Genomic DNA, 23,815 nt, shown 5'->3' on the forward strand with positions numbered 1-23,815 from the left:
TTCCTTGTTGAATTGTAGCTTTAGCCTAGAAAGTTTACACTGCAACCAAATGCTCATTATATCTCAATTGGTCAAGAGCATTTACTTAATTCCTATGTTGGATTTTTCGTCCTCCAATATCTCTTATATCAAAAGAAAAAATGTTGATTATATAGCATTTCTTCTTTTTCAATGGTAAATACTACTCAGCTTTGTAATTTCTCTAAACGCAACCTGGGCTGTCACAGTATACTTCAGAACTCAAGTCTAACTTGGTTTAATAAGCTTTTTGTGTTGGTGGATGGACTATCGAAGCTAGAAACCACTTTCAAGGTTCTGCGAGTTGACCAAAATAAATCACACAATAAGTAGAAAAAGTGATATGAAGAAAAGCATACAACAAGGCACCAATGGCGCACCAAACCAAACGTTAATTCAAGAATTTGGGGTCGCACTAAAGCCCGTTGAATCTTCTGTTTACACAGCAATTCATCAGCCTTCTATTTCCCTCTCTCTTTCTGTCTCTGTCGTTCAACTCATTCCCACTCTTACGCGTTCTCCAGCAATCAATCTAAAGACAATAATTTATTTGTGGTGAGGGAGGGTCCATGCTTTCCTTCCTTACCCAAATGGAAATGGCTTTCCCAGTGTTTCACATATCACTGAACAGAACAGGACACACTAGTAAAAGTTGTCCAAACCAAAACATGTGTACTTGGCATCCACCAATGATGTCACCTTTTAAGCAAAGGAAGGAAAGAGCTTGATCTACTTCATTAAATTTAACTTCGATCTATTTGGACATATGATCAGGTACAACATTGAATCTTCTAAGTAACAATTCAATAGAACCTACAAGTCGATACAATGTAGGATTCAGACCGTCATGCATTCGTTACAAACTACAAGGAATGGCTCAAGAATTCCACTCACGGTTCAGGCAGAGTTGCGTCCTCGTTCACATTGGAATAATGCAGTTACATGATATTGAGAGACTTTAGCAAAACTCAAGAGTCAAGACTGATGGCAAAGAAAATATCTATTAGGGAACAAAACTCATTCATTCAGCCCACGGCTTCACAATTTGCACTTCTAAATACAGAAGAAACAAAACAAAAATATTTGTGTAACAAATCCTACAACACCCACCACCTCTGGTTCAATCTAAATCTCTATTTCGAATGGCATCCCAAAATGTGCATGGAGCAACTTAGGATTCTGATCATGCTCACCGTAAAGCACAACCTTATGAGTGGAATGCCATTATTGCCAATATTCAACCATAGGGAACGTTTCTCCTAAGCAGCAACAGCAACCTTTTCTGGCTTCCTACCAGGTGCTTTTGGAGGCTTTTCAGGGACTTCTGGTTTCTCAATCCCTTGAACATCAACTATCCTCAACTTCGTCAATTCCTGAAAAAATTCCAAGTAAAACGATAGTCAATGTACTAAGACAAACACATTATGACTGTTTAGACAAGGGATTTCTATACACACCTGGCGATGTCCTTTGGTTCGACGATAATTCTTCCTTCTCTTTTTCTTAAAAATAATTACCTTTGCATCTAATGCCTGAGGTGAAGGGAAAAAAAAATAATAATAAGAAAAAAGAAATCTGAAGCACACTCTTTACTCTAGCTTTTTTTCTTTCCAGAGGAAAATCCTCTCAAGAAAAAAAATTAAACCACAAAAGATATGAGAGAACCTGTTGTCCAATCCACATTGGTAATGCGACGAAAGACACAGGTTGTACCTACTCACTCACGCGCACATAGTAAGAAGAAAGAAACAATGGTGTCACACTTACGTGCTCCTCAACAACTGCATGAACTGCTGCATCTGGTAGTAGGGGCCTACCGATTATTGTCTGACTACTTGAGCCCAGCAAGAGAACCTTGTTCAATATTAACTGTAATAGACGAGAATTTGAACCATTAAATAATTCAGTTCATATATAAAATTAGAAAAAATAAATCCACAAGAAAATCCGAAGTGATACAAGTTACAACAATTTGATCTCATATAGTCTGACAACTAGGCAAAATCATCAAACTCCCCAGAAAAATAGAAAAAAAAGCCTTTGTTTCATCTAATTATCTAAGTTCTGAAACAGACATCAAGAGAGCTATTACAAAACAAGCCAGAAGAAGCAGAAACAAAAGATTAGAGGAAAGTTGAATGTAAGTTCACTAGTTTGGCTTCCATACTACACTACTAGCATTGCCGGATGAATGTCTGAGATGTACCTTACAAGGAAATTGGTATCACAGGTTTCATAATAATGCAATGCCGTATAGGAAGAGTAACAACATAAGGGTCAATAACAAACGGGAATAACTAGAAATTCAATCTCCCTACTTCCTATGAATATAACACCAGTACATTGTACAGCTACAAGATATCAGAATGAACTTGTGATTTCAATTTCCGAGAATATGAAATACTGACATTCATTTGTTTGGGTAAATGCAGTAAAACACAATGGGCAACAATAAATATGTACCTACCTTATCATTCACTTCACAGAACTTCAATCTTTCAGTGAAAATGCAGTCCCCATTGCTAACCTTGAACTGATGCGAACCAATCTACAAGTACAATAAAAAATCACATTAACCAAAACCCATTTCACCATTTTAACAGTCTCATTTATGGCAAAAGATAAAGTGAAACCGACCCGAACCTGAACCACAGCGAAAACCGGCTCATACGGTTTGAAAACCCGATCAGATTTCTGAAGAGGCCCAATCACCTGGTACCCAATAGCGGCGGCCTCCGCCTCTTTCTCCTCCGCAGTATACTCCCTTTTCGAGCCGCACCCAGAAACACTCTCGTCCTCACTATCCCCAACTGCTTCATCATCATCATCATAATCGTCATCGTCGTCATCATCATCTTCTTCTTCACTATGCTCATTGTCTTCATTCACATCTCCGATTCGGCTCGACGAGAAATGGCGGGTTTGCGACCAATTGGGATCGGGGTTAGTGAAAATGAGAGGGAATTTGGAGGTGAGGGTTTTGAGGGGTTGATAGATGGGGAGGGGAGGTGTAGTTTGGAGGGACTGGAATGTAGTGTTTGTGGAGAAGAGGGCTGAGGCGTGGCGGGTCAGAACTTGGAGGCGCCGTCGGTTCGCCATGAACATCCTTATGTGACGATATGTTGTTGGCCTTGGTTTTTGAATTTTGGTGGTTTTGAGCTCGCTTCAGCCTTCAGCTGGGGCTAGGGTTTTAGCTTTTGGTTCCGTTTGAGGTTTTTAGGTGGCCGATCTTTCGGTTGGCCATTCGGAATCCCGCGGCTTTGTTTATTGTCGGTTAGTTGGGAAATTACGGTTCCACCATTACGTTTATATCTTTTTTTCAGTCGGCCCATTATGTTTATATCTAGTCTCGGGTTTTCCAACGAGTTTTAAAATTAAAATAAAATCATATAGCCGGGCGGCTATACACTGGTTTTTTTTTTTTAAAAATGGTATAGCCGGACGGCTACACTTTTTTGACACGTAGCTGGGCCTATTTCATTTTTTGTTTTTTAATGAATAATATCGCGGCGTGGCTTTACTCAATTTTTTTTAAATGGTATAGCCGGGCGGCTATACTGTATTGGACACGTGGGCCCTAATAGATAGGCGGGGGTTTTTTTATATATAAATAGTATAGCCGGGCGGCGATACATGGTTTTTTGTTTAAAATAAATATAGCCGCCCGGCTATACGGTATTGGACATGCGGGCCCCTAATAGATAGGCGGGTTTTTTATTATATATAATAGTATAGCCGGGCGGCTATACTCAGTTTTTTTGTTTAAAAATAGTATAGCCGCCCGGCTATACGGTATTGGATATGTGGGCCTCTCATAGATAGGCAGGTTGTTTTTAATATATAAATAGTATAGCCGGTCGGCTATACTCAGTTTTTAATTTTATTTATTTTTAAATAGTATACGAGACGGCTTTACTGGGCCTTTTTTTGTTTTAATTTTTTTAATGTTTTGACACGTGGACACTTAATACCTATGCGGATTTTTTTGGTTTTATAAATAGTATAGCCGCAAGGCTATATCGTCTTGGTACAAGTGGCACCACTACACAAGGCCCCAAATTTATTATTTTTTGTATATTATATATTAAAATTATAGATTGTATATATAATCAAACGCACAATTGACTCTGGATTATACAAAACGATTATAAAAAGGATAAAATTGAACAATTGACTCAATCTCAAGGAGGAGCTCTTGATAGAGCTTATTTTTGTATTGAACATATTAATATTTAATTTTATCAACTTGAAACATTAACACTTTAATGAATTTGATTTATGATTTATATTGCATGCCAATTAATGATGAATTTTAGTTATGAAAAAAATTATTTTATGGCATTAAGTCATGAAAAAATATAATTTTTTGAGTATTTTCGTACTAGATTATGTGAGGGTTTGAGCTTAAGTTTCGCACATGGTCCTTAAAATCTCAGGGTCAATATTACTATGTGTAGGGATAAATGTTCTTAATCATTTGAGTTACAAATCTGCGTCTCTAATTAAATATTAAAATATTTATGTTGCTTTTGTTTTAATTTTATGTTTGTAGCATTATGTTGCTTTTATTCTTTTGGATTCAGTTCGAGCATAGGAAGAAAGTAAATCAGTTATTTTATGAGTTTGAGGTGTAATGCCTCTTTGTGAATTGTGGTTTATGTTTTGATTGTGCCGATCATGCTTGGTTTTCTTGAAGGCACATAATTGGTTCTCATGTGTCATTCAACTCATATTCTTATTGACATTTGTTTATATTTATATATTATTGATAAAGTTATTTTTCGCATATATATGGTTCTTTTGGGCTGTAAGGCCTTCAACGATTCTTTTGGGCTTTCATTTGGGGCACCAAAATCACAAAATTCAAAAGAAAAAAGAACCTTCGTCGTCTCCATTTCTTACAACCAAAGGAACCAGAAACCTCCAACCAGATCTCCTCCGCCTTTGATCTAAAATGGCCGGCCGGTTCGGGTTCTCATCCTCTTCTCCCGCGACCACGATGATAGTCACCAACACCCCGGCTGCAGATCTGGCTTTGACCAATCTGGCCTACTGCTCGCCCACCGATCTTCAAAACTTCGCCATCCCTGGCACCAGGCTCAATCTGGCTTCCGTCGGCGACGCCTTCGTCCTCACTGTCTCATATCCTTTTCATTATTACAGTTTCTGATTATATTTACGTTCTCCGCATCTAATTATCGAATTTTCACAGAAATCCGTTATTACTTGATCACATTTCATTCGGTGTTGTGCTCTTGTTTGGGTTTTTTTGATTTGCTTAACCGAAAGAAACTCCTCATCAAAGCATACAAAAGGGTCACATTGCGCTGAACGCAATCCAACGGCGGCATGCTAGAGTGTCCACTGGCGATTCAGTGTCTGTGAGCAGGTTAGTCAGGCACTCAATCAATCTGGGTCGGAGCTGAGGTTCGATCGTTTTTCAGTTTCTAATTGCATTATGGAAATCCCTATTTTAGGTTTGTTCCGCCTGAGGATTTCAACCTGGCGCTGCTCACGCTAGATTTGGAGTTTGTGAAAAAAGGGACTAAAAGTGAACAGGTATATGCATATGGATTTCCATTTTCACATTCTTCTTCTCTATTTTTATCCAAATGCAAATGCCATCCAAAGCATTATGGATTTGAAGAATTTCGGATTGTTTTGTAGGTTGATGCTGTTCTCTTGTCAAACCAACTTAAAAAGAAGTTTATGAACCAGGTAGCTTCTACATTCTACTTTGGTTACTCGTTTTATATCGTCTGGGGTTGGGATTCAACTGGAACATTGGGCCTTTTTATGTGCAGGTTATGACGGCTGGACAAAGAGTATCATTTGAGTTTCAGGGGATTAATTACATTTTCACTGTTAATCAAGCTGCTGTAGAGGGACAAGAAACCTCTAATGGTATAGAAAGAGGAATGATTGTGAATGACACATACATTGTCTTCGAGACATCAAAAGCAAGTGGTATAAAGGTGAGCTATCTATCTTTAAATTTTCCTGTAATTTGTGAAATGACGTCAAGCCTCAATAACTTTAAATAGTGGAAAGGGCAGTTATGTTACATTTTTGTATATTTGTCTTGGCTGGCTACATGTATTTTTATTTCTATGTTTAGAAAAAAAAATTACTTCTTGTAGTTTGTAATGGTTGCCATTATAGGTTTTGTTTACAATAAGAATAAATTAATCCTATCCTAGATTGGTTGAACGCACTAGGTACATGGTTGTAAGGTCTCCCAATGATGAATCAGTTTTGCACTTGCACCTTCGATCACCTGCATATCCTATTTCAATCAGAGTTGTGCTCAATTTGATATGATGGCTGTGTACAACAGAAAATACTCAATATCACTTTGAGTAGTAAACAATATCGATGTTTTGAAATTTGATATACTGACTTGTGTTTTCCAGATCGTAAATCAGCGTGAAGCTGCAAGTAGCAGCATATTCAGGCATAAAGAATTTAATCTTCAAACTCTTGGAATTGGTGGCTTAGGTGACGAGTTTGCAGACATATTTCGAAGAGCTTTTGCCTCCCGTGTATTCCCTCCACACGTGACAAATAAGTAAGATAACTGATTTTTCTAGCTGTATTGATATCCTTTTGGTCTATCTGTATACTATACTCCTAATTGGAAAGACTTTGATGTTCCAGATTAGGGATCAAGCATGTAAAGGGTATGCTGCTTTATGGGCCACCTGGTACTGGAAAAACTCTCATGGCTCGTCAAATTGGAAAGATGTTGAACGGGAAAGAACCAAAGGTTTGAAGATGGATCCATTTATTTTATTAAATTTCTAAGATTTGCCAGGGGCAGTTGAGAACTTATGAATGTTTGAATGGTTACTTTTCGTTTCCAACAAAGTTTCAACTATAATTTCAAAGAAGATTACCAATTGAGGACACAGGAAACTCAGATGAAACTAAGAACAAGATACTCATTCTTCTTAACATGCTAAGGTAATGAGTTGATTAAGCTCTGCCAGCTGTAAACGTGGAACCATGCCGAATCATGATTTAACACATTATTTTGATGCAACTACATTGTCTTAAGGTTATAAAGTTATCTGAGCATGTCTGAATGATTTCTGGACTGATTGTTATCTTTGATGAACTGTACTAGATTGTTAATGGCCCTGAAGTCTTGAGCAAGTTTGTCGGTGAAACTGAAAAAAATGTTAGGGATCTATTTGCCGATGCTGAGAATGATCAAAGGGCTAATGGTAAGGGAAATATATGTGTCGAGCACTGTTAGGTTGGGTTTTTTATATATAATTATTAATGTCATCATGCCCCTTATTTTTCAGGAGACCAAAGTGATTTGCATGTGATAATCTTTGATGAAATTGATGCTATTTGTAAGGTATAAAGATTTCTTACTCTATCACTCAGATTTCCTCGTGGAGCTGTTTCTTCTATATTGCTTAACCCCATCAACCTTTCCTTTTCACAGTTGCATAGCTTCAGTTGGATTTAAGGTTTTTTTGGTTAGGCATTCAAGGTTTTATACAACAAGACCATAACACATGCTTTATTTTGCAATACAGTCAAGAGGATCAACTAGAGATGGTACAGGGGTTCATGACAGTATTGTGAACCAATTACTCACAAAGGTCAGTGCAATTTAAAATTGGGCTGTAAGTCTTGCAAAAATGTTGTTGCTTGGCCATTATACTCTTCTTTATTGTCCTACGGAATCTTCTTATGGCCGAGAAACCACTTGTTTTTCAGATTGATGGCGTGGAGTCTCTCAATAATGTTTTGCTTATTGGGATGACTAACAGAAAAGATTTGCTCGATGAAGCCCTTTTGAGGTGCTCTCTCTCTCTCTTCATCCCTCCGTACCCTGCTCACTGCTGTGTTATTTTTAACTGCTCCAGTTATCTAGGTTCATCTTATGTCTTCAGAAGAATGAATAACAACTCGCAGTCAACATTTCTGTATTGTTGGTTATAGTGGACTGAAACTGCCATATTGTTGGTCAAGTGAACATTATGGTGACTTCCAAACATGAGTTATAACATGTTTATTGAAGATATGTGAAGCATTAGTAGCTATATGCAGTCTGAACAACCTTACGCAATTGGAATTTTGCTTTTGATTTATTTTAATGATGGATGAGAAATGAACTTGCTGATATTCAAAGTCATTCCACTACATGTTTACTCTGTAAATATCTTATAATTTTCCATCTTTTCCTGGTTTGTAGGCCAGGACGTCTGGAAGTGCAAATTGAGATAAGCCTTCCTGATGAAAATGGTCGTCTACAGATTCTACAAATTCATACAAACAAGATGAAGGAGAGCTCTTTTCTTGCTCCGGATGTGAACCTCCAAGAGCTTGGTATGTGCAAAAGTGACATGCTCGCCGATACTTATTTATATGTTAATTGGTTGAGTTAAGAATTGATTGAAGACTATTCAGTTCAAATTATTACATCAGCTGAAGATGGCGATTAAAATTGTAACTTTAAAATACTTATTTTAACACTAAAATATTACATAGGCTGGTTTGAGTATTCTAACTTGGTGAAAAGCTCTATCAGAAACAATATTAATGTTATATATGGGCGTATAAAATGTATTTAGATTTTTGTGAATTTGTTGTCCCACCTACTCCTAAACGAAGATGCCTGTAGTAGATTTGTTGTATCTTTTACAAGTTACAACTATTGGGTAAGTGATCAAAAATGAGAAATCAGTAATGATGACAGATGCAAGAAGGATATAGGTACTTATTTTACGCAGAGTTGCAAGGGTAGAAGTTAGGTTCTTTTTATCTACTTATCTTTTGCAGCATTTCATTATTTGGAATTGCTTACATAAATAGTATTGTTTGCAAGTTAACCTCATAGTTTTTGGCATGGGGAATAAAGTTTACCGACTTCTCTCTCTCTCTCTCTCTCTCTCTCTCTCTCTCTCTCTCTTCCATTTCTTTCTATCTTTGTCTAAAGATTCTGGTTTTACATCAAGAAGAATATTTAGTTAGGCTCGTGCAGGGTAAAACCAATGTTTTAAAAGTCAAAGAACTTGAGAATGAAAATTCTTCTATTATTTTTATTTATTATTTTTATTTTCCAAATTCTATTGCATGAAATTGTAAATATTTTTATAATACTTTGAACTGTAAACATGTATCCACAAAGGAGATGGAGGGCTTTGCTTATATATTTCATGTTTGCAGCGGCTCGCACAAAAAACTATAGTGGTGCAGAACTTGAAGGTGTCGTTAAAAGTGCAGTATCATTTGCTTTGAATAGGCAATTAAGTTTGGATGATCTGACCAAGCCAGTGGATGAAGAGAGTATTAAAGTTACCATGGATGATTTTCTGCATGCACTCCATGAAATTGTACCTGCATTTGGAGCCTCCACTGATGACCTTGAAAGATGCAGGTATGGCTTTAGTTAGTTGCTAACTAACTTACTAATGAGCTGTTGAGCAATAGGGAAATGTAATTGCTATCGATCTAGCTTAGTTTACATCAGGTTGTTATATTAGATCAAGCTAGCAAGTAGTAATCTTGGTGACAGTAACAGAAATATTTATCTTAGTCCGTTTAAAACGAAGATCATGCTTTCTTTGAATGTCTGGCAGGGTATGGAGTCTCTTAATTTTATTTTTAAAACTTCATTTCCTGATTCTTTTGCAACTTGATTTACAGAATTGATGGCATGGTGGATTGTGGTGATCGACATAAGCACATTTATCAAAGAGCTATGCTGCTAGTGGAGCAAGTTAAATTGAGCAAAGGAAGCCCACTTGTTACATGCCTTCTGGAAGGCCCTAGTGGCAGGTATGCATGTGTGTGTTTTTATATATTCATTTTTTAATTTTCTTTTGGTTATTTGAGCATTCTGAACTTTACCCATATTGGACAGTGGTAAATCTGCACTAGCAGCTACTGTTGGCATCGACAGTGATTTTCCCTATGTCAAGATTGTAAGCTCATATCCCATATTTTTTGTTTCATGTTGCATATTTGTATGATTTTCAAGAATTTGCAGTCTTTTCTATATCTCGCTTCCTTTAATTTCTGATACAATGTTTTTGAATTTTGCTAACTGGGCAGGTTTCTGCTGAGACAATGATTGGTCTTCATGAGAGCACCAAATGTGCCCAAATTTTAAAGGTTTGTCTGTCTTCTTGGACACTTTTAAGAAAATGTAGTTTTCGGAAAAGTGCTAGTTACTGGTCAGTTTAAAGATGTCACTTTCATGTCTCAAATATTCAACTATGGCTATTGTGAACTCAGCAACATCATGGGATGATTTGCTGATTTACTAAAAAGCCTTGCATTTAATACTATCTTTTCATTTTTAATATTTGTAATTTTTGGATAGGTTTTTGAGGATGCATACAAGTCACCATTGAGCATCATTATCCTCGATGACATTGAGAGGTAATAATTACTGCTGATCTAAATTTAATTTACTTTTGTTACTCATCTTGGTTTGTCCCCAAAGCCTTTACGAGCCATTTATCTGAATAAATTGTTATTTTAAAAATTTGTTGCAGGTTACTGGAGTATGTTGCTATTGGTCCGAGGTTTTCAAATGTGCTATCTCAAACACTGTTGGTCCTTCTGAAGCGCCTTCCTCCGAAGGTTTTTCATTTTCCCTAGACTTCATTGAACATCAGATTCACTGGTTTTAGAATATTTATTGGCTGAAACCATACAAAGCCTTTACTTTTTGGAATATGATTATAGATTGGGTTTTTTCCACCCTTTTCCTTATATCTGTGAAGTCTTTGGATGCCTATAATCTTTCTTTTTAACCTTTTCTCCCACCTTCAGGGAAAAAAGCTTCTGGTGTTTGGAACAACAAGTGAATTGGGCTTCCTAGATTCAATCGGTTTTTGTAATACCTTCTCTGTGACTTACAATGTTCCCACATTAAAGACAGAGGATGCAAAGCAGGTAACCATTATTGTTGTTTCCATTTTGGTTTTGTTTTGTTATTTTTACATTTGTCAGTTGTTTCAACATTGTTGTTGGTAAGTTGAATGCTCGTCATATGTATATTCATAACTTCTTGGCATTATTCTCATCACAGGTGCTAGCACAGTTGAATGTTTTTGCTGATGAAGACATTCATGCTGCGGCAGAGGCCCTAAATGATGTAAACTTAGTCTTCCCTTACCTTTGTTCGTTATTTTATTTGAATTTGAATTTGAATTTTCTACTGTTAATTTATGGTGTGGCTCGGCAAGCCTTCTTTGAACAGAAAAATTATAGAATAAAAAATACTTAAAATTTTGTGAGACATTGCTCGTGACATTGTCTTTTGAAACCTAAACGTTTATCTTGTTAGATTTTTCTAGGAGGACAACTTTACATGTGGCTGACTTTGCAACCTCGACTATGTTTAATGTTTTAAGTCATTTTATCATAAATTAATTTGCAATACCATTTCTGAAACCCATTCAAACATCCAGTTCTATGTTTTTGAATGGTATTAATTGGGGGATCTTATTTTTCTCTGTCTTTTCCCTTTATTTAATCCCTTTTTAACTTTCATTCTATCCATTCAATTTCTCTCTCTAGATGCCTATCAAGAAGCTCTATATGGTAATTGAGATGGCAGCCCAGGGTGAGGAAGGAGGATCTGCCGAGGCAATCTACTCTGGAAAAGAGAAGATAAACATCCAATTCTTCTATGATTGCCTTCAGGATATTGTTCGATATTAGTTAATATGCATTGTCTTAGGATACGAAAACCACAGAATTAATGCTTGGATTTATTATTAATTCTTCACATTCTTAGGTGCTTTCGCCCGTTGGGACTAAATCCTTTGTTGGGTCGAGTTGTATATTGAAAAAGGTCTTGAGACCTTAAAATTCTGAGTGTAGTCTTGTATAGGTTTTTTGGTGTCAGAGTTGAGGAAACCATGATTTTGTACTGATTATCTTGTTAGCATAATCGATTTCTGTTATTGGTTCTACAGTTTGTCTTTTCTGGCTAAGCTGCTACCATTATTGATCTAGATGCCATACCAGAAACTCTTTATGCAGGACGACAATCGATATCATTGAAATTGATATTGATACACGTCGTTACGTTTTGTTGGTGACAATGATATCGATACATTATTGCATGATTCAAGTAAAACTTAGCCAAACAAAAAGAGATCCGCACATAATTCAGTTAATTAACTGAATTATGTGTTTGGTGCTTATCAGTAGGCACATAGACACACATAAAACTTACAGCTAATATTGAATATGACATTTTAACTTTTGGATAGGTTTCTTTCATTTGCCGCCCCGAAATAAAGTCATTGTTGCGCCAATCTAATTGTGAAGGAGACAAACTTACTTACATACAGAATAATGATACGTTGTGTTAGTCCGCACACGACCAAGCTGCATGGCACTAGAATAAATCAGAGTCCCACATCACTTGGACAAAATTAGGTGTTTGGTACTTATCAGTGGACTCATATTAGGCTCATAGCAATTACCTGCACGTATTGGTACATACAAATTATAATCTTTCTATACTTTTCAGTTACATCTTTAGAGCGATAAGCTATATGGTACTAAGTATGAGCATTCGCAGTAAAATCACTTGACCATACTAATCAAATTTCAAAACCACTAAATAATTGTCGTAATCCTTCTTCCTCCTCCTCCTCCTCCTCCTCCTCCGCTGCCGTTTTGTTTTCTTCAGCAAAGAGGAGAAGATTCCAAGAGATAAGGAAGAAGAGGGTGGTGCCACTGCCATTGGCAACGCTACTTTAAATAACAAGGTCACTGCTTCTGTTGCTGTTGAGGAACAGAAGCCTGGAGTGACGACATTGGAACTCACAGCCCTGGTGACTGTACGGACAAGTAAGCAGAAGAAGAAGCCTATGAACATCATTGGCTTGAAGATGATGCTTTTTCCTCTCGTGCATGATCACAAGGGTGTTGTTCTACAGCTCGTCAGTACTAAAAATGAAGCAAGTAAGCTGCTTAACTGAAAATGAAGCAAGTAAGCTGCTTAATCAATTTTAATTGTTTTAGTTGTTTTGATTAAGAGCAAGTCACATAAATATATCCGGCAAGAGAACCTTACCTGTAAATGACTAATGTATTTGTGTCATGAAGACTTTGAGCCAGTCGGGAGACACCGGAAGGGCTGAAAGAGCTAAAGAGAAATGGAGCTAAGGTAGCTGAGGGGTGACGAGACCACTATGACACATACAATGACATTGGAAATCCAGACAAAGGAATTGAATGCATAAGACCCACTCTTGACCCACACCCAAGACGGTGTCGTACTGGACGCCTTCCAACCAAGACAGGTCACTGATCGATCAGTTCAATACATGTCATATTTGTTCAATTGGGTTTGTGAAATAATTAGTTTTCCTATTCCCAATATCTTTTAGTTGGAGAGGTGAATTAGGTCAGTTGGTCAGGGCAATGACCTCTTCCCTTTGTATTCAAGTTCAAATCTCCCAGTTTGTAGAATAGATTAATAGTTTAGAGACTATCGCTTGTATTAAAAAAAAAATCTATTAGTTTAGTAATTAATTAATTAATTAATTAATGTAACAGATGAGAACATGGAGTCACCAGTGAATGAGTCGACCACAATTTACGTGCCTAGAGATGAAGAGTTTGAGGAGGTCAAGCAAGAAGCTCTTGATGTTGGAAAGTTGAAGGGAATTCTGAGCCAGGGACACTAATGTTTTCAAGGGTTATTCAGATATCAATGGTCTCTATAGTGACACACGTCTTTGCCTGAAACCAATACCCAAATTAGGAAGCTTCCGTTGCCAAAGGTTGTGAACAAAGTCCAAGAGAGTCTCAATTTTGACCCTCCAAAATTAATCTCAAGTAAGCTCCATGTCTCATCTTAATTAAGAAACCATTAGCTATAATTAATTTGTCTATAACAATAATATTAATCTCGCTCTCCCCAAACACTATTTCATGGGACACATCTTGCTGTTTGCGAGATGACGAATTTGGGCGTCAAGCAGCTGCAGGCATAAACCCTCTCTAAGCATTGAAAGGCTTACAGTTTTCCCACCTGTAAGCAAGCTTGATCCATCAATCTATGGTCCACAAGAGTCGGCACTCAAGGAAGAACATTTAAAAGGCCATCTTGATGGCATGTCCGTACAACAGATACATATAGTATGGGAATGTCGCTTGTGACATTCCTCTCATAACATATACGTAGAAGCCTCACGTACATGTTGCAACAGTGAAGTCACCATGTGTGACGGACTTGTATACACGAAAATTCAACATAGATTTCACAACAATGAATTGTGGGTTTTGCAGGCATTAGAAGAAAACAAGCTGTTCATACTAGACTATCATCATGACATGTTCCTTCCATTTCTCAACCAAATAAATGCTCTGGAGGACCGAAAGGCTTATGGAACACGTACGATATTGTTCTTGACCTCATTGGGAACTTTAAAGCCAATTGCTATTGAGCTCAGCTTGCCTCCAACCAAGTCAGGGTCACCATCCAAGCCAGCTGGTGGCCCAAACTCTCAACCCAAAAAGATCTCATCTCCATTCTCACACCACCATCATCTGGATCACATCAGCCAAACGTGCTGCTCTGAACTTTGGGCAGTACCCATATATAATGGAGGGTATGTTCCAACTGGCCCACCACACATGAGGAGACTGGTGCCACATCAGTATGATGACCCTGATGAGTTTGCCAATTTCATGAGGGACCGACATCAATATTTTCTATCAGCGCTGCCTAGTCTGTTTGAGCCAACCAAATACATGGCTGTGATTGATATCATCTCAGCTCACTCTCCTGGTGAGGAGTATATTGGGGAGAGAAAGGACTTGCTGTCAACATGGTCAGCTGACAAAGGTGATTGTTGAGGCATTTTATAGATTCTCAATGGAGATGAAGAGAATTGAGAAGGAGATTGAGAGAAGAAATGGTGATCCAAATTTGAGGAACAGATGTGGGGCTGGAGTCTCACCCTATGCCTACCTCAGAGGCTGGGGTTACATGTAGAGGAGTGCCCAATAGTATAGCAGTGACTTTTATCCAAATGGTACGACATTATGTGTGACTTTTATCTCATAATTTAGGTAGCTAGTTTAGAACCTACAAGGGAAGGGAAGCAAAGTTTTCCAATTCCAAATGTTGATAAACGTAAAAGTTTAGGTTAGCTGGTCCTGGTTTGGTTTGGTCACTACCAAAAAAGGGGGCAATAGACACCCTTTTATCACTAACTAATTGGTATTGGTGACAATTGAATGGTTGGTCCATGCTTTTGTTTACTTGTCACTATTATTTATGACTAATCTCTCACATTTTAATATTTTGGTGACAGTTGATTTAAGTATAATAAATACTAGCTTTTTCGTACGTGCTTTCGCACTTGAAAGAGGCTTTTTATAAAAAAATTTAAATTTATTTTAGAATTAAAAAAGATAATGCTTAGTTGTGTTCCATAAAAATAGAATCAATTATCTTATTTTTCTTTTAATTTTAATTTTAATTTTTTTTATTATGAAAAAGTATGAATTTACCATATTATTTTATTTAATTACAACGATAGTGGACACTTCAATTGCAGGGATGGAAGACACTTCACTTGCATCATTCGTTTGTATGTTTGGATCAGAGGAGTGCTTGGATTAGAAAGTACTAGCTATAGGTCTTCTTAAGCGTGTATGTATTATTGTTTGTAGAGGATTGTACAAATTTTTTATTCATTAGGAAAATATTGTACTACTTAATTTAATTACCATCATGTATCAATTGAATATTTATATTTAATTAAATAATAATATTAGAGGCCTTTTTTACACATGAAGTGAATTACTAAGGAATTATTATTATTATTTTATCAAAAAAAAAAGAAAAAAAAGAAAAAGAATTACTATTATTATGCCATTAAAGTATATCAAAAGGAAATCGTAATTATTTAAAACATATATAATTCAGAAAATTATTAAACTAATTAAAGATAAAAATAATAATAAAATATAAGTATAAAGGTAGCTGAAAAGTCAATATATAATTTGTCACTTTCTTTATTAATGATGACAAAGATCATTACCCTCACAATTCTCACCAACTCAAAATTTGTAGCTGCATCGGAACTGAAGCCTTTATCAAACGTGACTAATACTTTCAAAAGTCACCCAAAAAAATGTGGCTATTGCTGATTTTTTTTTTGTAGCGGGTGTATGTCATGCATGAAGATGAAGATAAATAATAAAAAACACGGTATTCTCTTTTTCCGCTAATATACGTCTTTTGATCCTAATGACTTGTCACCACCGACATTGACGTATGGTTGTCTGTCTTTAACAAGATGTACTGAGGGCTGACGACGCAGTTGCTTCCAATTAAAAAGGACGTGGGCCAAGCGGGCGGTTGTTGAGGAGGACGATAAAAACTGAGATGAATGAAGGGTCTACAAACAAACTGGAAAGGAAGGAATTGAACTTACGTACTCTTTTTTTATGTATACATTGATATTTTTTTGGGTTTGTTTATAGAAATTAAATGGTGTATAATTTATCTGTATCATTAATGCTAAGAATGAATAAATGACTAAATATCTCTATTTTTTTTTTTACCGCTGGATCATTCTAGGCTAGCATGCAGCAACAACCGAAACGATAAAAATGTGAATCAATTGGCCTAATCACAACGAATTCCCAAATAACACATTTCAAATGAGATCAGAGAGTCTGAAACCAAGAAAATGAAGAAAGATGGTACAAAGATACTATAAAACAAAGTACGTCTACGCCACACAACATTGGCATCCCTAAAAACGTGTACACCTACCATCCCAAATCACGCCAAAAGTGAATGAAAAGAGCTCTAATTTGTTATTTTCTCCTCTTTTGAAATCAGCTATATATAGGAATAGAAGTGTTGAATGAAATTCATGTGAAGCAGAGCAAGCAAAAATTGCCAGAAGAAAGAACATATTATATATATATATAGCTATGACAACTACTATGATTAGCTCATTTAATTCAAAGGCACTGAATTGTGTTCTTTGGAACACGCCAAAGTTTTCTTCTCCTCCTCCCAATTTGTTTTCTTCAACAAAGAGAAGGAGATTGCAACAAATTAGGAAGAAGAAGGCTCATGATCAGGCCACGGTAAGTTCATTAATATCCTCTACTGCCGTTTATCAGACGACGACGCTGCCCGTTGAACTCACTGCGCTGGTGACTGTAAGGAAAAGTCTGAAGCTAAGCATCCAAGACATGATGCTTCATTGGTTTGGCAATCATGATCATTTCTCCCACCACAAGGAAAAGGAGAAGTGTCTTGTTTTACAGCTTGTTAGTACTGAAACTGAAGCAGGTAAAGCTATACAACTACTATTATCGTATTATTATTATTTTATCAATATTAATTTTATTTTTTTATTTTACAATATTTCTCTTTGGTGCCATATCTTTCTTCTTTGACTTTTCTTCTTAATGTCGCATTGAAACATAAGAGTCCACGAAGCCAAAGCTGAGCAATGAAGCTATATTGGATTGGTCCAAGGATCTAAACCTAAACCTAATCCTCGGTGCTGGGAAAACCAGTTACGAAGTTCAATTTGAGGTGGATCCTAAATTTGGGATGCCAGGAGCCATCACAGTGAGTAACAAGTACGAGAAGGAGTTGTATTTGGATAGCATCAACGTTGAAGGCGTCGTGCATATTGGCTGCAACTCTTGGATTCAACCAGACAAAGATTCCTCGGAAAAAAGAATCTTCTTCTCTACTAAGGTCCATGACAGAGATTATATATGTATATGTATATATATATATATATAAGGATCCTCGAGCCTCTTTTAGGATCCATGCATCATTTACCCGTATTTTGTGAAATCTAAGCCACTCAAATAGTCTAACCACTTAACATACATCAATTTTACGTTTTATGTATTTTTTTTTTCCAGAACTAGTGTTTCTTCGTGTTTAAGATGCTTTAGTTTATGAATTTTTGAAGTTCAAAGGTTTGCAGATTGACTTGTGAAGTATGTGAAGCATCTTCAAGAATGGATGACGATGCTGGAGGAACAAGCAGCGAAGAAAACCGTGGAAGTAGTGGTGTTTGTGAAGAGCACTCAGTACTCTGCAAATGATGATATCTTTTCATCGGATGAAGAAAGAAAAAAATCCCAAGCACATTAACTTTAATGTTAACATCAGCTTGGAAAGAAAAAACACTTAGAGCAACTCCATCTATTTGCCCTTTGCCATGGCAAGGGGGGAACTAGGGCAGCTACTATTCACATGAATAGTAGCTGCCCCTTGTAAAAAGCAATGTGTGTGGTTCCACCCGTTGTCATGGCAAATGGCAAATACTATTCATTTTTTTGTTTTTTTTCACAAATTTGTTTATCTAAACAATTAATTTGGATAATATTTTCTAATAAGATTTTTGGGTATTTTTTGGTATGTTTTAAAAAAAATTTTGAATTTTTTTCATAATTTTATAGCAAAAAAAAGCCCAGTCGTTGGATTGGAGGAGAGCAAGCGATCGGAGCCCCCATACGACAACACATGTCCTCTAGCTGTTGGTGGAGCGCAGGGCGGACGTCATCGCATGCTGACATCATCCCCCCCTGGGGCTAGCTGCCTTCGGGCCAGCCCGTCTTCGTGGGTCTCACTCCCAACCCGGGCTTGGGCTCCTCGCTGGAACTGGGTTCTTTTTTTCTCCCCCCAGACAGAGGCTGGGCTCCTCACTGGAGTTGCTCTTATATTGATATTGTGTCATATGCTAAGTTGTTAGATTATTTAAGTGGCTTAGATTTTACGAAATACGGGTAAATGCACGGATGCTAAATGTAGAGGTTCAAGATCCATAATTAAGTTATATAAATTAGTCATGGCCATGTTTTTGCAGGCATACTTACCTGATGAGACACCAGCAGGGCTGAAAGAGCTGAGAGAAATGGAGCTAAGGCAGCTAAGGGGTGATGGGACGGGACTCAGATTACCATCCGATAGAACATACGACTATGACACTTACAATGACATTGGAAATCCAGATGCGGGGATTGAATACATACGATCTACCCTTGGGGGCAATACACACCCACACCCTAGACGTTGTCGAACTGGTCGACCACCAACCAGCACAGGTCACTAAGTTAGATAGTGAGAGTACATTGTTAATATTTTGTCATAAAATAGATATATATCGACAATGTATTGAATACTGTAGATTGATATACGTTATTAATACGGGTATTCAATTGGGTTTCTGCAATTAGTTATAATATCCATCCATGTGAATGCAATGCAACAGATGATAATATGGAGTCACCGGAAAATGAATTCAAGAGAATTTACGTGCCAAGAGATGAAGAGTTTGAGGAGGCGAAGCAAGGAGCTCTTGACGTTGGAAAGTTGAAGGGGATTCTCCGGCATATAATTCCTACCCTTACAATTATTGCTAGTAGGGACAGCAATGTTTTCAAGGGGTATGTAGATACCAACTGTCTCTATAGTACTGACATGTCTTTACCCAAGATTTTGAACAAAGTCCAGGAATTCCTCAAATTTGACCCTCCAAAGTTAATCTCTGGTAAGTGGCAAGCAAGCGTCATAAGATCTCATTACTTTATTATTATTGGAGTAAGAGAACGGAACCATGGATGTGTATAAAATCTCACTCACAATCCAATTATTTCAGGGCTTATATCTTGTTGTTTGCCAGATGAAGAATTTGGGCGTCAAGCAATTGCCGGCGTAAACCCTATGAGCATACAAAAGCTCACGGTTTTCCCACCTGTTAGCAAATTGGATCCCTCCATTTATAGTCCACAAGAGTCGGCACTCAAGGAGGAGCATATAATAGGCCATCTCAATGGCATGTCAATACAGCAGGTATATATGTCTAGAAAACAAAAGCCTTTAAAAGACAAATACATAAAACGGAGGAAAGGTTCCCTAAAATGCATAGATGATATTTGTGGGTTTTGCAGGCATTAGAAGAAAACAAGCTGTTCATACTAGACTATCATGACATTTTCCTTCCATATCTGGACCAAATAAATGCTTTGGATGATCGAAGAGCTTACGGAACCCGTACAATTTTGTTCTTGACCCCATTGGGAACCTTGAAGCCCATTTCTATTGAACTCAGCTTCCCTCCAACCAATTCGGATTCACCATCCAAGCAGGTTCTCACTCCTCCAGTTGATTTTACAACAAATTGGCTTTGGCAGATTGGCAAAGCCCACGTCTCGTCCAACGATGCCTGTGCTCATCAACTGATTCATCATTGGTATGCACACCAGTTTCTATAATTGTTGTTAAGGTGCTGTTTTCATCTAAGCTTGATGATAAACTTGTTTTCCTGTAACCAATAAGGCAAAATTCCAATGTATGAAACAGGTTACGCACCCATGCCTGCATGGAACCACTTATAATAGCAGCCCACCGGCAGCTGAGTGTGATGCACCCTATCTACAAGCTTCTCAATCCTCACATGCGCTACACCTTGAAGATAAATGCATTGGCCCGCCAATTTCTCATCAATGCTGGAGGCGTAATCGAGTCGAATTTCACTGCTGGTAAATATTGCATGGAGATGAGTTGTGCGGCTTATCGAGATTGGTGGCGCTTTGACCTTGAGGGCCTTCCTGCAGATCTCCTTAGAAGGTTTCAGAAAGCTCTTAATCTATATACTATCAGGATTCAGAACTATATTATAAAAGTTTATTAACTTTATCTTCATTTCTACACAGAGGCATGGCAGTACCAGACTCTACTCAAGTCCATGGGATAAGACTGGTAATTGAAGACTACCCTTATGCAACAGATGGACTCCTCATATGGTCAGCAATTGAGACATTGGTCCGAACCTATGTCAATTACTACTATCCTGATGCAAGTGCGGTTAATTTTGATACAGAACTGCAGGCCTGGTACAATGAGTCAATCAATTTAGGCCATGCTGATCTTCGCCATGCTAGCTGGTGGCCTAAACTCTCTACTCCAGATGATCTTACATCCATTCTCACCACCATCATTTGGGTCACATCGGCACAGCATGCTGCCTTGAACAATGGGCAGTATCCATATGGCGGGTATGTCCCGACCCGCTCACCACACATGCGGAGACTACTGCCAGAGGAGCATGACCCAGAGTATACTACTTTCATGCAGGATCCACAGAAATACTTCCTATCATCATTCCCCAGTTTACTCGAAGCAACAAAGTACATGGCTGCAATAGACATCATTTCAGCACACTCACCGGATGAGGAGTATATTGGGGACAGAAAGGACTTGTCAACCTGGTCAGCTGACACAGTGATTATTGAGGCGTTCTACAGATTTTCTATGGAGATGAGGAGGATAGAAAAAGAGATTGAACGAAGAAATACTGATTCAAACCTTAGGAACAGATGTGGGGCTGGGGTTTCCCCATACGAGTTGCTCATGCCAAGCTCAGAACCTGGGGTTACATGTAGAGGAGTGCCCAATAGTATATCAATCTGAGTCAATTTGACACAAAAGTTGGCTATGAGCCTAAATCAACCGGAATTTCTAAACTTGGCACTGAGCCTAGTGTCCTTTTTCCATGATACTCAGCCTAAAAATGAAACCTAGTTGAGCTCAGTCAAACCCAAAACTCAGAAATACTCATCAATCAGGAAGAATTCATCCCCCTAAACCTCATCAAAATCCGAAGTATGTGCTCCTATAGTAGCATAAGTAGGCAATTAGGAAAAGTGGTTGATGATTCAAAGCCAATTATGGTCCCACACCAAAAATATTGCGCATCAAATAAAATAATAACAGCCAACAATTATTATATTTTGATAAGCTATTTTGTTTTGACTGGAGCAGTGCTATTAGCAGGATAAAAACTTAAGAGCATGGTTGTTTACAACCGGTATATTGAAGATTTCCTCTATTAGCAGAAACTAATTCAGCATAATCAACACAAAAGGAACATAACATTAACCAAAATTAGAGCTCAACTCAATAAGAAGAGGATGAGTTTGATTCAAAGAAAGAAAAGTAAGTATGTCGAGCAAGCACAGGATGATAATATACATGGTAAATTTAAGAAGTTAACAACTTTGTAAATCAAACAACAAAGTAAAAGTAAAGTAGGCAGAATTGGAATTCTAGCAGTTGGATAAACCCTTTTTATGAGAAGAAGCAGATTTGCAATTCCAAATAGCAAAATTTCAAGAAAACCACACTGTTCTCATGGTCACCCAAAACTACGGGTGCATATTAGGCTATTCTACACATTGCCTGTCTTCAAGAGTGGACACATACACACTTATAGTCATTGGCTAATAACTTCAAGCCTTCAGCCAATGTTTATAAGCCACCAAGTCATTACTTATGCTTTAAAAGAAACAGAAATTATTAGCATCAAAATACTAATGTGTTTCATTATCCACAAAAGTAAATATCTACATCAGAGATTAACAATATTCCACTAACATATGATTTAAGTAAACCGAAAAGAAGATAGCTTTTTTTTTGCCTCTTTCTACAAAAAAGCAAACTGAAAGTCTAATTCCAGCTTGTAGGCAACCATATTAAACAGAAGCACTTAAGCTGGCCCAATTTTGACATTTTCTCATCATTTAACTTATATCCATTAATCCAAAAGGTAAATTGAGATACAAGAAAACAAGCCGTAAATAATGAAGAAGAAGAGGGGCTTAGTCGTACTTTTCTCTCCATGAGAAAACAAGGAAGAAAACCCAAGAGGCTGCCAACACTACATCGCCGACTGTCTGCCTCAGCCAATCCCAAGCGAGGTCCTCCACCCTCCGCTCGAAGTAGCATCGCCACAGCGCCATGAAAACATGCAGCACCGTGCACCCTTTGGCGAAGAAGCTCTGGAACTCGCGATCCTTCACGAACGACACCATGAGCAGCAAGAACCCGATCGCGAACAGGAGCAACCCGGAGAAGGAATCAGAGGTCCGAATCAAGAGCTGGTCGTGGGGCGTGGACCCCAGCAGCTTCTTCGCAGTCTCGATCCCGTGCCCGAAGGTGTAGATTTCCATCATGTAGAACATCATAAGGGCCCCACAGGTTATGGCTATTGCAGAGTGGAGGAGGCAGATGACGAAGAAAGCTGACGACGAGGGCGATGACATCGATCGGACGGCTCTGATTGATTTCTCACGGTGTTGGTACCGTACGCATGGTTTCTGTGGTACCAAAACCCTAGACTGCACTCTTACTGTTGAGCTGCGAAAATGAGAAGAAGGTGAAGGCTTTTTCGTTTGTGATTCAGGGGAGAAAAATGTGTCCTTGGTTTTGCATCTTTCTTCTCGTTTTTCTTTTATTTATTTATTTATTTTTATAACCCTCTTTCCTGTTTTTATTGGTTTTTTATTTTTATTTATTTATGTATGGTGAGATTCAGGATAAGGATCCAGTGGGACCTTGTGGGACCCAGAGGGCGTCAATCGTCGGGCATGCATTGGAGTAATTTGTCTTGGCCTGGACACGTGGCGCAATCCTAATAGTGCCGACAGATTCCAACGGGCAGTTTATTCAATTCGGTTGAGCTTAAGATCAAAAGCTGATTGATTCAATGAGTCAATGAGTCAAGGGGTGTTTTGGACATTGCAGATATATTTTCAGACAACAATAAGCTAGTAAATTTAATTGTAAAAGAAAAAGACAATATACTTCATTTCTTTTCAATAGAATCTCGAATAGTATGAGGGAGGATTTATTGAAAACTTAGGAAATACAATGGTTGCCGACAACCTGACTCCGACTCATAGATTCAAACAACGTTTGAAAGAAAATTAGGGACACTTAAGCAAATGCAATTAACATAGAAGGTCT

At 37.7% G+C, this 23,815-nt stretch overlaps 4 protein-coding genes and 1 pseudogene across 6 annotated transcripts; 3 read left to right on the forward strand and 2 right to left on the reverse strand.

Annotated features, from left to right (window-relative positions):
- Window positions 895–3,412, reverse strand: LOC18780414 (50S ribosomal protein L21, mitochondrial). 2 transcript variants are annotated; one of them, XM_020563133.1, is made up of 5 exons: window positions 2,656–3,412; window positions 2,486–2,566; window positions 1,786–1,887; window positions 1,476–1,550; window positions 895–1,391 (listed from the first exon to the last, which is right to left on the reverse strand). In XM_020563133.1, the coding sequence occupies exons 1-5, from the start codon at window positions 3,121–3,123 to the stop codon at window positions 1,278–1,280; spliced, it is 840 nt and encodes a 279-aa protein (XP_020418722.1). In that variant the 5' UTR covers window positions 3,124–3,412; the 3' UTR covers window positions 895–1,277. The 2 variants fall into 2 exon arrangements, with proteins under 2 accessions (XP_020418722.1, XP_007212591.2); XM_007212529.2 differs by having other exon boundaries at window positions 2,662–3,408.
- On the forward strand, window positions 4,811–11,968 carry LOC18779341 (vesicle-fusing ATPase). Its single transcript, XM_007214585.2, has 21 exons — window positions 4,811–5,160; window positions 5,312–5,407; window positions 5,496–5,577; window positions 5,686–5,736; window positions 5,823–5,993; window positions 6,432–6,586; window positions 6,676–6,784; window positions 7,145–7,244; window positions 7,329–7,384; window positions 7,569–7,634; window positions 7,753–7,835; window positions 8,231–8,364; window positions 9,205–9,415; window positions 9,685–9,816; window positions 9,902–9,962; window positions 10,093–10,152; window positions 10,364–10,422; window positions 10,539–10,626; window positions 10,819–10,941; window positions 11,078–11,143; window positions 11,569–11,968. The coding sequence occupies exons 1-21, from the start codon at window positions 4,973–4,975 to the stop codon at window positions 11,710–11,712; spliced, it is 2,235 nt and encodes a 744-aa protein (XP_007214647.1). The 5' UTR covers window positions 4,811–4,972; the 3' UTR covers window positions 11,713–11,968.
- Window positions 12,639–15,300, forward strand: LOC109948496 (annotated as a pseudogene).
- LOC18781374 (linoleate 13S-lipoxygenase 3-1, chloroplastic) lies at window positions 16,802–21,808 on the forward strand. 2 transcript variants are annotated; one of them, XM_020562043.1, is made up of 8 exons: window positions 16,802–17,335; window positions 17,475–17,752; window positions 18,876–19,113; window positions 19,281–19,559; window positions 19,668–19,861; window positions 19,960–20,261; window positions 20,372–20,638; window positions 20,725–21,808. In XM_020562043.1, the coding sequence occupies exons 1-8, from the start codon at window positions 16,969–16,971 to the stop codon at window positions 21,479–21,481; spliced, it is 2,682 nt and encodes an 893-aa protein (XP_020417632.1). In that variant the 5' UTR covers window positions 16,802–16,968; the 3' UTR covers window positions 21,482–21,808. The 2 variants fall into 2 exon arrangements, with proteins under 2 accessions (XP_020417632.1, XP_020417634.1); XM_020562045.1 differs by having other exon boundaries at window positions 16,811–17,335; window positions 19,692–19,861.
- LOC18780412 lies at window positions 22,351–23,589 on the reverse strand. Its single transcript, XM_020562046.1, has one exon. The coding sequence runs from the start codon at window positions 23,110–23,112 to the stop codon at window positions 22,669–22,671; it is 444 nt and encodes a 147-aa protein (XP_020417635.1). The 5' UTR covers window positions 23,113–23,589; the 3' UTR covers window positions 22,351–22,668.

Source organism: Prunus persica, chromosome G4 (genome assembly GCF_000346465.2).
Source record: "Prunus persica cultivar Lovell chromosome G4, Prunus_persica_NCBIv2, whole genome shotgun sequence".
NCBI classification, from domain to species: domain Eukaryota; kingdom Viridiplantae; phylum Streptophyta; class Magnoliopsida; order Rosales; family Rosaceae; genus Prunus; species Prunus persica.